We start from the raw sequence: 12,899 nt of genomic DNA, 5'->3' as shown, positions 1-12,899 counted from the left end.
GTGGGAGATGGTTCTGGGGCTTGAGACTTGGTCTCTGACAGGGGTTCCTTGCTGAGTAACTGTCACTGGGTCATATCCAAGCCCACTAGAAAAATGAACCTCCAGAGTGATCTGCACCCAGGGTTTCTGACTTTGGATGTGCCCTGGGTCCTTCCCTACCCGACTGGTGTTTTTCAGTATTAGTGCCAGGGTGTGTCTCTGTCAGGAGGTGAAGGGGATGGCCCCGTCTGTGTGGAGCTACATGGGTCAGTACTCACGACAGAAGTCTGGCTTCCTCCATTCTTCAAGTTGAGCCCTGGCATCCTGACAAGCTGCCACATAGGTGGATATAGCAGGGCAGAGGCCTCCTGGATGTCCCTGAACCTGACAGGTGTCCAGCAAGCAAGCCTCGAAGTATTGCATGGGTAGCACAAGGCTGTGGCACGGTGCTAGTGGGCCTTCGGGGGCTATGATAATGCCGCAGGCATTGGGGCCACCAAAACGCTTCTGTTGCTCCGGTGTGCAGGGTTTTGGGCAAAACCTAAGCGGGCACGTGTCACAGCCTGGAGCTCCGCCCACTTTCCAACCCTCAGGTTTCCCGCCCACTGCGGTCAGGTCGTCCTTGGGATTCTTGTTGTAGTTCCCGCACAGGCCACAGAGGGTGCCTGCATAGGCTGCGGGCACAAGAAGGCGCATGAAATTGTCTCCGTCAAAAACCAAGGAGAGCCCCCAGGTGGTGTGTACCACCAAGCCTGTGCCACTTAGGTGAACAAATAGTACCGATCGCAGCCGGAAAGGCAGCATTACCATCTCGCCATCCACCTGTGGATGTGGGAAAGGGGAACCAGTTGAGTCCTGTCTATTTGTGTTTCAATCTTTTTCCCCCCTTCCCTTTCTCCCTCTTGCTCTGGTCCCTCTCCCTCCAACCCTCCACATCCCCTCTCTCCCAGGTCACTCTGGGCCCGGCTCAATCCGGCCATACTCCCTCCTCCGGCCTAAAGTACACTGTAGCTGTCTTCAGACATCCATATGAGGGCATCAGATATCATTATGGATGGTTTTGAACCACCCTGTGGTTGCTGGGATTTTAACTCATGATTGCTGGTTATAATAGTAAGGAGACTTGTACATTGGTTCTTTATGCTACCATGAAGTAGGTACGTTCCACAATCCACCCTACAGAGGAAGACTGGAAGGCTGAGCCTGGGGAAGCCACTGCTTCCAGCCTTCCTGGTCCCACAGATGGAAGCTGAACCAGCCTCATGCTCCCGCCAAGCCGGGGAAGATGCTCTGATTGCATGCATCAGAGGCTGCAATGGCTTCTGTGTGGCCTACAGTTCACTCACCTGTAGCTGCCTGGGCCAGTGGGCACTGAGGGTCAAGCTGATGCCATAGATATGCAGAGTGACACTTCGGGTGTAGCTGACAGCCTGGCTGCACCTGTGCTCATTAACTACGGTGACATTGAAGTATTCAGTCCCTGTAGGTGGCGCATGGCAGGGTGCGCTCAGCAGGTACTCGCAGGTGCCTTGGAAGTCAAACTGGTAACCATCTAGGGTGATATATCTGGGATCACCCAGTATTTGGCATTCAGCTATGCTTGTAGGTTGGCAGCCGAGCTCCCCAGAGGGCAACAAGGCACACTCCTCACCCAGCCCACAGCTGGCAGAGTTGCAGACCAAGGAGTCACCCTGAGGTCCACAGCAACACTTCTCAGAGCAGGTGGCATCAGTCCAAAATTCGGTGCCTGCTTCATGGTATGTACCATTGACCCAGCAGCCACAGCCACCATCCAGGGGAACACACCGATGAGTACTCAGGACAAAGCCCTGGTCACACTGGCATCCCTCCACACACGGTCCATCACATGCAGCTGGGGTTTTGTGCCGTGCTGGGGGTGGGCAGCTGGCTGGGCAGGGTGGGCCACAGAGCTCATAGTGGCTGTTGTCAGGGCAGGAGATCTCTGTGGGAAGATGAAGGAGGGAGAGAAACAAAGAACAATGTTGGACTGACCTCTGGGGACAGAGTGGGAAGAGACAGCAACAGAGACAGAAGGGGACAGAGAGACTTGCAGAACCAGTGTCACAGTCAGAGAGGGACACAGTGACAAAGTAGAGTTGATACAGTCAGAGGCAGACAGAGAGATGAGCTGGAGACACAGACAGACCCAGCCAGGAGACAGGGATGAACGGAAGCCAGCTGAAAGACTGCGAAGGGTGGGAGTGAAGCCAGCCCAGCCCAGCAGAGTCAGTGTCATGCACCCAGGCCTTGTCCTGCTCCCCACCACTCACCACAACCAGCCTGAGTCCTCCAGTCCTGGATTTTGATGCCAGCAGCTTGACAGGCGGCAGCATAGGCAGCCAGTGCCTGGCATAGTATGTCTTTGACTTGACCACCCAGGCAGAGGTCCAGCATACAGCCTCTGAAGAAGCTTTCAGGAGGCACGTGGGAATGGCAGCTGGCAAAGGGACCCACTGTGTCGGGGGCCAGAGGTCCACAGAAACCAGGACCCTCATATTCCTCTACTTGGTCCTCTGGGCATGTGGGACAAGACCCCTGACATTCATTCCAGCAAAGAGGATCCCACCCTGGGATTTGCCAGCTGCCACCCCAGGTAGGTATTGAGGGTGCCATTGTGCCGTTAGGGAAGACTTGATCATTGCTGGGATTTTTGTCCATGTTTCCACAGAGCCCACACACTGCACCATGGTAGCTGCTGGGCAGTGTGACCTCTACTCTCCAGTTCCAGTCGTAGGTGACCTGAAGCCCAAAGTCAGTCGCCAGCACAGCCTTGGAGCCTCCATGAACCACTGAAATCCTCCCACCAGCCAAGTTGACAGGTAAGGTAATCAACGGAATTCCATTCACCTGGGGAGAGAGGGAGTCCAACAGGGGTCATGAGAGCAGTGTGTTATCCTGGCCCCCTCCCTTTCCTTGCCAAGGGCTTCTTCTTGGTTGTCTTGGTTGATGTTCTAACCAACTGACTCAGGTTCTTGGGAACAAGACCTGGCATTGGGATTTATTTTAGATCTCTTGATTGATCAAGATCTCTTCCAACTCTGACTTTCGTTGGGTGCTTGGATCCTACTGATCATACCTGGACTCTGCCGATATGTTTCTTATGGATTGTGATGCTGGTATTATAGGTAGTCACAGTGACTTTCTTCACGCTGGACACAGCAGGGTTGCTCTGGCTCTCATGCTTGGTGATGATATTGAAGGGGGTCAACCCATCTCCATTGATGCCAGGGCAGCCAGTTCCTGCCAGCTGGTAACTGCAGGTCCCATGAAAATTAGTGTTCAGGCCATCAAAGGAATGGTAGTGATGGTTTCCCCACACCCAGCACCTGGACTCATAATTGGCTATGCACACCCCCTTGCCGTCTCTCTCTGTGCATGTTTCCTGGGACCGACAGGTGACACCTTGGCATGGGTCTGTGGAAAGAGGAGACACGTTCTTGAGCGGCTGCCCACCACAAGCACGGCTGTTCCCAGAATCTACCCCCACAATGTACCAGGCAGATTGGCTCTGAATGTTGCTACGAGGGAGACCGGATTCTAGGTAACAGTGTCGACATCTAAGTCCTAGGTCCTAGGGTTGCTATGGGAAGGAGAGATGGTTCAGCAGTTAAGAACATGACCTTAACTGCTTGTTAACTCCTTGTTCTTGTAGAGGACCTGGAGTTGGTTAATAGCACCCATGTGGAGGCCCACAGCCGTCTGTAACTCCAGTTCCAGGGGGCATCAAACACCTTCTTCTGGACTCTACATCTCTATGCTCAAGACCCCAGTCCTGGGATATCCTGGTGAGATTTCTGTGTCTGGAGCCCCAAGATCTCACACTTTGACTCAGTCCCCAGTCTACATCTTTTGGCCTGAGGCGCTAGCTCCGTTTGCAGGTGGTACTGTGGTCAGCCTCAAGAGTTTCATTACTGCTGGTTATGTTGGAGAGCTGTCGTTTCTAAGGCTCCATGTTAGTGCCATTGTACGACCCCCCGCCATGTTTCTAGTTATAGCACGCACAAATACACTCTGTGTGTCTAGTCATCCAGTCTTCAAACTTACTCCTCTGTCTTCTTTCCTGTTTGAAATCAGCCTGGAAGCTTTGTCAGCAGAGGGCGCTGGGGAGTCTGCGGGAGGCAGGAGGCCCCCTGTCCTTACAATTTGCTCTGCTCTTCTGGCTGCTGCTGCTGCTACTGCTGCAGCTGAGGTGGCTCTGTGAGGCCTGAGGCAGGTGGGACACTAGCTCTCTAGCTGGCCACTTAGATATCCCCGGTGGCTGCTTCCAGATGAGTTTCCTCAGAACCTCAGTGGGGCTTTCACTCCTTCAACCCCTAACCTGATAGATCCTCGGACACCCAGAGGTGGTTGCAAGGGTGCCTTTTCCAGTGAGGTCTGAGACAGCCTTAGGGTGTGTCGCTTCCCTCTCCCTGCCTTCTTATGAGGTGAAGGAAGCCCTGAAGGGGCCACTCAATTACTGGTACTATTCCTTACTCTACAGCAGTCGGTGCTGGTAACACCCTTCCCAGCCCCAGTGCTGTGGATAGACTCCAGCACAGGCTAAGCAAGGACTGAACCACATCCTCAAATATGTAAATCACTTGCCATATTAAACTCTTTCTCCTGCTGTGACCCTGATCAATGTAGACTTTCCCTCAGTGACTCTGAAATCCTGCTTATCCTTTCTGAGAATCCCAGCCTGGCCCTCAGTTCTGGAGTTCTCATCCTTTGTTCATTGCAGGAGAGGGTTGCCTTCCTAAGAAACCAGTTTGAGGTTAAAACTGTCCCCAATTTTGAAAGAGGGGATGCCTCTTCTGAGATCCGTATCTTTAAAATCATGATCCTCTGCTGAACAGGACCACAGTGAAGGTTCTTCTTTGACTTTGTCTCTGCGTCTATCCTGGGGACAGCTACCTTAGAAACTCAGAACTCTGATTTTCCAGTGACCCTGCACCCTGATGCTGATTTCCGAAGCCCCAATGACCAATCCAATGAGTCAGTGGGCAAGAAATCAGAGAATCTTCTGGTGCTTGCAGTTGTAAATAAACCTGTGTTTCAGTGAGAAATTGTTCTCCAGGCTATTTGACCTGCAAACTTCAGTAATTGTCACTACATTTGAGAGAAAAAGTTCACCCAATCCTGCAGTACTCCAAGGGCCTTTCACATCCACCATCAAAATCTTGCCCAAGGGTTCCTGCAGCCTGGCATCCCATAAGGCCCCCTGACACCCAGTCTGCATGACCTCTGCTCTTGGCTCCTGGAATCCCAGCCTAAGGTCTGGCACCTCAATCCACAGCCTTCTGAACTTCTCACCATGAAGCATGTCACCCTCAACTCCCAGCCTGTGTCCTGTGTCCTGTGTCCCCCCAAACCAGCCCAGCCACACTCCCCAGCACCTTTGGTGACGCAGGTCAGGACGCCTCCTGAGGGCTCGCACACCTGTCCTGGCTTGCATCTGTGATCCTGGCACACCATGCCTTTGCCTGGTTGGCACACACAATGCTGTTGGCAATTTTCAATGAGGACTGACTCCTCTGGCTGTGGGAAAGAGAGTATGCCATCAGTAACCAGAGGCGGGTGCCAACTTTGGCATCCCCAGTGTTCCAGGCACAGAGGGAATTGGAGTATACAAAGCAACTCTCAGCAGTGTGGTCCATTGCCAGTGAAACTGAGGCATGGCATGGCTTTGAGGTTCAACTCATCCATCCATCCATCCATCCATCCATCCTTCTATCCATCCACCTATCCATCCATCCATCCATCCACCCATTCATCCACCCACCCATCTATCCATCCATCCATCCATCCATCATCCATCCACCCACTCACCCATCCATCCATCCATCCATCCATCCACCCACCCACCTATCCATCCATCCATCCATCCATCCATCCACCTATCCATCCATCCATTCACCCATTCATCCCCTACCCATCTATCCATCCATCCATCCATCATCCATCCACCCACTCACCCATCCATCCATCCATCCATCCACCCACCCACCTATCCATCCATCCATCATCCATCCATCCACCCACTCACCCATCCATCCATCCATCCATCCATCCATCCATCCATTCATCCATCCATCCACTTTATTCATTCACTTGCCCATTCATTCTAAAATATGCACTGCTTAGGAGAAGCAGAGTTGACTAGTCAACGCAAACAAAGCATGCCAGGTCTGTGTCACTAGGGAAGCTGAGGGAAGAGGACTGCTGAAAGTTTGAGGCCAGTCTGGACTATATAGTGAATCATTTAGGGCCACATACCAAAACCATCAGAAAAGAAAGAAAGAAAGGAAGAAAGGAAGGAAGAAGGATCAGGGTAAAGGCTCTGGTGGAGGCTCTTTCCAAACTCTAAATAACGCAACTTAGTTTCCTTAGGTGTCATTTTTCTCATTGGCAGACAGTAGATACTTAACAATAGGACAGAACTAATAAAATACAATGAGCCTGGCAGCGGAGGCAGAGGCAGGTAGACCTCTGAGTTCCAGGCCAGCCTGGTCTACAGAGTGAATTCCAGGACAGCCAGGGCTACACAGAGAAACCCTGACTTGGGGAAAAAAAATGGCGAGTACAATGGCTTTAATACAGTGTGCGGAGCCCAGGCGACAGTAAGAAGACAGCGTTTCAATAATCTGGGCTGCTTAGAAAAGGGTAAAAGTGAAGCAAGAAAAGGGGATTACTGTGAAAGGTAAGCGATGCACAGGCGTATGGTGAGACACTTCACTGGTCTCCTGACATCACACAGCTGATGTCATAATGAGAAGCCTGTCTGGGTACATCAGACAGGTCCGTGAGCATTGCCCCCTCCACATTTGACTTCATTACTAGTGTTTATGGAAGGAGAACCACGGGGAGGGTACTGCCCTCTGAGTCTTCTATAAACAAGGCAGAGTCAACACACACACACACACCCCTCCGTGTTGGGGGGCAAAAGGAGGAAGCAGAGGAAATGAATAGCTGTTATAACAGACAAGTCTCCTCTGTGGTCACGGGACAGAGGATGGGGCACATCTCTCCTCGGGGCACTGGCTAGCTGCTATAAACCCTATAAACCGGGGCTGGAGAGATGGCTCAGTCATTAAGAGCCCTGGTTGTTCTCCCAGAGGACCTGAGTTTGGTTCTCAGCACCCCCATGGCAGCTCACAAGCATCTGGAGCTCCAGCCCTAAAGGATCAAATGCCGACTCTTAGCTTCTTTGATGACAGCCACCAGGAATACACATTGTGTGTAGACATGCATGAATGTTCACACATAAAATAAAAATAAATCTTAAAAGCTATTATAATCATGTTGTTAAGATAAATTATTTGTTCTTGTAGTATAAGCCTGCCCGACTAAGCTCACATGAACCTGCCCGACTAAACTCACATCAGCACCCGCGGTTTTGAGCAATCCATGGATTTGTGGAGAAGACTTTTGGTTTTCTTTCTTTCTTTCTTTCTTTCTTTCTTTCTTTCTTTCTTTCTTTCTTTCTTTCTTTCTTTCTTTTTTGTTTTTGTTTTTTGTTTTTTTGAGACAGGGTTTCTCTGTGTAGCCCTTGGCTGTCCTGGAACTCACTCTGTAGACCAGGCTGGCCTCAAACTCAGAAATCCGCCTGCCTCTGCCTCCCAAGTGCTGGGATTAAAGGCGTGCGCCACCACCGCCCGGCTGACTTTTGGTTTTCATTAGACTTTTCCTTATCACAGATCTCTGTGAACTCTTAGATGATCCTACAAGCATCTCTAGACTTGAGGTGAAGTGCTCCCCCTGGTGGCCTGGCAGTGAATGTTGTTGACTGGTGCTGAAGAGGCCAAGCTGTGATTGTGTGGTCTAAATCCCCCCCCCCCGCCCCCGCCCCCCCAGCACTGTGGGCGTGCTGATCAGATCACCTCCTGAGTCAGCTGGGAGACAGAGCCCGGTGCCACCTTCCATGGTGTTACACATAGGCCCAATGAAAGGCTGCTTCTGGGTGGTCTCTTCCTGCTTTCTTTTCAGTATTGAGGGCTGAGCCAGCAACACAAAGAGAATAAAGTAGCAGAGTGGCCAGCTGAGCGGTGGGGAAGAGCAACTGGGCCGAGGACAGAGGGTGTGGCAGAAGGGAGAGAGGGCAGGAGGCTGCAGAGACTCTGTTTGCTGGGGAAGTTCCAGAGAGCTTTACATGCACGGGGCTTTCATACCCCAGGCCTATGGTGTAACCCTGGCAGCTGCCAAGGGCTAGGGAATCCTGGAACCCTTAGGCCTTTGTAAGAACTGTGACACTTCCTGAACCAGAGCTCTGACAGTAGCAGCTCTTGCCTGTTCGACCTCTATCAAACACTGGTTGGAGACAAAGTGCCCAGGATCAGCACTTGCATACGTATGACCTGTATCTTAGCAGAACAGAAAGACTCCAGCCATATGACTCACAACAGGAGAGCTGTCTTTGTCCGGAAATGGTACACAAAGGTAAATCTTGACTTTGGGAGCCAGGGGAAGAGTTTAAAACAATACTCATGGTGACATTCGGAAAGGTCTTTTCTACTCTTATGAGGAGGGTAGACCAGAGGGGGAAAAATTAGGGACTGGTGGAGGACAAGGTGTACCAAGTCAGGGTGAGGGGAGGGGACAGATGTGGGCTGAGAGGTATTCAGAAGGTGGAATGGTGGAAAGACTATCCGGCTGAAAAACAGTGAGGGTTGGGTTCAGGAGGAAGTCCCGGGCTCCATCAAGAAGGCTGGGTTCCTACCTCATAGTAGACTCCGTTGTAGTGGCAGCCACATTTCTCCATGGGCACACAGGTTGTGATACTGTGCAGGAAGTCCGTGTCACATTCACAGCCCTCTGAACACGTGTTCGGGCACTGGGTAGGAGTGGTGATTGTCCAGCAGCCCAGGGAGCAAGTGTCTGCACAGACCTCATAGTGGCTGTGAAGGGGGCACTCCATTGCTGTAAGAAGAGAATGCCAATCAGAGAGCAGGGTGGGGGTGGGATTCTACTCCTGTCTCCCAAGCTCCCTCCTCCCTACCCCTCAGTGTCCCATCACTCACGACAGAAAGTCTGGCTTCTCCATGGCTTGACGGTGCCTCCAGCCGCCTGGCAGGCGCTCACGTAGGCATGGATGCTGTTGCAGAGAATGCTCCGGTTCCCGCCACCCAGGCAGAGATCAAAGACACAGTCTTGTAAGGGACCCTGAGGGTCCAACAGCTTGTGGCAGGCAGCCAGTGGCCCTGTGGGGCTGGTGAGTAGCCCGCAGAACTCTTTCTCACGATACTTCTTCTCCAGAGTTGGGCAGCACTTTGGCTTGCAACTCTGTCCCGGTTTGCAGGCAGGCCGGGGTGTGCATGAAGAACCTGGCACAGCCTTTTCCCAGGAGTTCCCCAGCTCATTGGGACTGGCTGCCTGTGAGCCATCAGACTTCTGGAAGTCATTCTTGGGGTCATTATTGTAGTCCCCACACAGGCCACACATGTGTTTATAGTAGTTGTTGGGGACGGTGATATGCACGCTGTGTTTGAGATCGTAGGACACGAGCAGGCCAAATTTGGTCTTGATGACCACGTCTGTGCCGTGCTGGAAGGCCTGAACTCTATAGTCATCCAGTAACACAGGCATCCTCATGTTCACACCGTTCACCTGGTAGTCAGGGAATGACAAGCCCCAGAGAGCACACTTTGAGGCAGTCTGTCACTAAGTGTCTCTAGTCTGTTCTAGATGCTCCTTTCTGACTTTGAAACCCTGAGTAGCACCATCTTTCTGCTCCCCCATTTCCATATTTGTCAAATATGTATAATAACAGCATTCTATATGAGCCAGGACCTTGAAATGTGAACATATTTGGAAAAAGGGTCTTCGTTGGTGTAATACAAAATTATAATCTTACTCTAAAACCACCACGGATCCAAGTGGGCCCTAAATCAAATGGCAAGTGTCCCGTGAGGCACTGGGGTAGGACAGAGACCATAGAAAGAGCATTATGGAAAGACCCTCTGTGCCCTTGGGCAGGAGACTCACTTGTGTTCCTACTTCCTGTCTTTCTAGGAGGGATCAGGTGCCTTGTCTCCAGAGTGTCATCTAGGGAATCTGATACATGACACCTGCAAAGGCTTGGGCTGCAGACACACCCGGTGGCTTGGGGGCTCTGCTTGCAAGTCTTCATTCTGGACAGCCAGGGCACTCAGAGTTGCTGCTGAGAGTGTGGCTGGATGTAAAGCCAGGCTCCATTCCTCACCTGAGGATCACCCGAGGGCTCTGCCTGGTGCACCCCTGATCTCACCACATCTGCGCCCTTCCTCAGCACACAAGCCCTGCCCACTGGCTTTTCATAGGTGTGAGGAGACTGGGAGGAGGCAGGGGAAAGGCACGCTCTAGGCATGTCATCAGCAGCCATTCCTCCCCAGGCTGGTAGTGAATAAGGGCAAGTCACTTAACCCTCTGGGCTCAGTTTCTGCCTCTGCAGTGAGGGACAGTCACAGGGAAGCTGGGATTTGGTGACAGGAACAGAGACTGTTCCCACATGTCTGGAGCTGCTCATTTGTCAGCTGCTAAGCTCAGAGCTTGGGGCTTGTTAGGGAAGATGCTGCACCTGCAACCCATGAGCAGCCCGTGTGACAGCTCTTGTACCTACTGCTCCCAGGACAATAGGTGTGAGCTGCGTGTCAGTGGGGGATATTCCCAGTGTATCTCAAATGCCAGTCTCCTGTGAGATGCCATCTTCCTACTCAGAAAAGCATGGGGTGTGGTGTGCGGGATCCACTGTGCTGTTCCTTAGCAGCAAGTGCCTTGCTTTGCTAAAGAATTTCAACACAGTGTTGGGACTTCATCTTCAAAAAAAAAAAAAAAAAAAAAAAAAAAAAAAAAAAAAAAAAAAAAAAAAGAATCCAATCATGGTGCCTTCTCCAGCTGCTATTGCAGGTTAAATTGATGGTGAGAGTGCCAGGTGTTTAGCAGCCAATGGGCCTGGGACAGCATTCAGAATGAGTGGCCGATTTATTGTTGCTACCGTTGCTAAGGGATGATGGTGGTTACAGATTGTTCTCTGTCCTTGAACCTTTCCCACCTCTGAACTTTTCTATGTTGTGACTATATCAAGTACTCCTTGTGGGTAGGAAACCAAGGAGTTGGCTTGAGCAGTGTTGGGTAAAAATTTCCCATGAATATATTTCATCCTTGAGAGAGGCTCATCAGAATGCAGAAGTTCTAAAAGGAAGCTCTATAAGACTAAGGAAGAAAGTAACTCACATGTCTCAGAAAGTTCCTAAAACTTAGCAGATACTCAGGGTCCCTCCCTCCTCAAAGCTATACAAGCAATGGGGACTGCTGGGAGATTCTCCTACTTGCAGAACTAGCCGAAGGTGGTTCAAAAAGCTCCAGGGTTTCAGCTTTGCTCAGTTATCATCTGCACTGGGATAGACTTTTGTTTTTCCCAGTTTCCTTTGAGTTGGTTGTGATCCATGAGTTTATATTCCTTTAAGAAACCCATAAACTCATTGGTTCACCAAGTTAAACTTGGGTGGCATTGTTATTCTGGCCCGTTATTAATTCCCATCTAGGGGTGAGTAGATGTTTGTTCTTGTCTTTTCAGAAAGTGTGTCATACAACAGGCAGGGACCAGATACAGTGGGAGGAAGATGGGGCACATAGGAAAACGAGGAGAGGGTCAATTAAGGGTAGAACAGAGGAGAGACAAAGCAACATGGGAAAGGTTCCAGGTCCCTGAGGCCTCCTTACTCTAGGCTTTCTATCCGTATCTCCTCTTGTTGAGGTCACACTTTCTCACATCATATTCTCTTGGGTCTCTAAACACCCCCTTCAGAACTGAGTGCTGTTCACATATCAACCCCCGAGGTCCATGTCTCTTCTAGGGCCCCACCTCTGCTCTCACCTTGACCCTCCACTGATTCTGCTCCAGCTGCAGGGTGTAGTTGGCCACCTCAATGGTGATCATCTTGGTCACACTGACTTGCTTGTCACCCTGGACTGTGTTCTCCTGCAGTATTGTGAATGGTTGTAGGCCAGGCCGGGTCCAGCAGGTCTGAGCCAGCACATGCACACAGGTGCCCATGAAGTCAAAGTGGCGGCCATCAAAGGTTGTGTAATGTGAAGCCCCTGATACATGACAGGTGGCAGAGCCCACACTCACACATCTCAGGATGCCATCAAACACTTTACAGACTTCGTGTGGGCTGCAGTATGAGGGTTGACAGGACACCAGGCCACCCTTATTACAGTGGCAGAGGGAGTTACACTCAGGGCCAGGATAGAAGTCATCTCCTGGCGCATGGTAAATGCCCTGGTATACGCAACCGCAGGATGCCAGGGGTATGCAGGTCTCACCGCTAAGGACATAGCCCTCATCACAGACACAACTCTCGTAGCAATCTGAGCCGCAGCCTCCTGGCACTGGCTGGTCTCCACAGGTCAACGGACAGCCTCGCTGACATAGCTCATAGTGACTGTGAGGTGGGCAGTTCATTGCTGCAGAGAGAGGGGTCAACAAGATCAAAGACTTTTACTCTTGGGTGGACACAGTTGATTCCTCAGTACACACACACACACACACACACACACACACACAATTTCAAGAGACCACTGTGTTTAGGAGGTTCAAGGGAATACCCTTTTATTATAGCTTCTGAGCCTCAGAAATAAGATTCAGTTCTGATGCAACTGTGGCTTGGGTTAATCTGTAATATCTTTGATGACACTGCTAACATTGGATATAAATGCTAACACGTGTTACATATTTTAAATAAGCTTATGCATGTCTGTATGTAGAAACTATATCAGTGGATACAGCATTAGCATCTTCATTTTATAGTATTGATAATGTATAAGTTTAGTGATTTCAAGCATTAAGAAATATTTAGTAATTAAAAATAATTACTTATGCTACATTTTAGTGAAATCATTTAGTGTTGCAATGAGCAAACAGACCAACAACCAAACACAGG

General features: G+C 50.7%; 1 protein-coding gene across 1 annotated transcript in view; it reads right to left on the bottom strand.

Annotated features, from left to right (window-relative positions):
* The window catches only part of LOC143441636 (IgGFc-binding protein-like), a 33,495-nt gene that overhangs the window by 7,581 nt on the left and 13,015 nt on the right, over positions 1-12,899 (bottom strand). The window contains exons 6-13 of the mRNA XM_076930513.1: positions 11,831-12,423; positions 8,997-9,582; positions 8,696-8,895; positions 5,376-5,517; positions 3,077-3,414; positions 2,271-2,847; positions 1,326-1,942; positions 258-801 (exon numbers count right to left, since the gene is read on the bottom strand). Of these exons, the coding sequence (XP_076786628.1) occupies positions 258-801; positions 1,326-1,942; positions 2,271-2,847; positions 3,077-3,414; positions 5,376-5,517; positions 8,696-8,895; positions 8,997-9,582; positions 11,831-12,423 (3,597 nt within the window). The remainder of the gene's footprint in view (positions 1-257; positions 802-1,325; positions 1,943-2,270; positions 2,848-3,076; positions 3,415-5,375; positions 5,518-8,695; positions 8,896-8,996; positions 9,583-11,830; positions 12,424-12,899) is intronic.

Source organism: Arvicanthis niloticus, chromosome 1, assembly GCF_011762505.2.
Source record: "Arvicanthis niloticus isolate mArvNil1 chromosome 1, mArvNil1.pat.X, whole genome shotgun sequence".
NCBI lineage: Eukaryota > Metazoa > Chordata > Mammalia > Rodentia > Muridae > Arvicanthis > Arvicanthis niloticus.
Note: the sequence above shows the minus strand (reverse complement) of the source record. Positions and strands in the feature narration are given on the sequence as shown.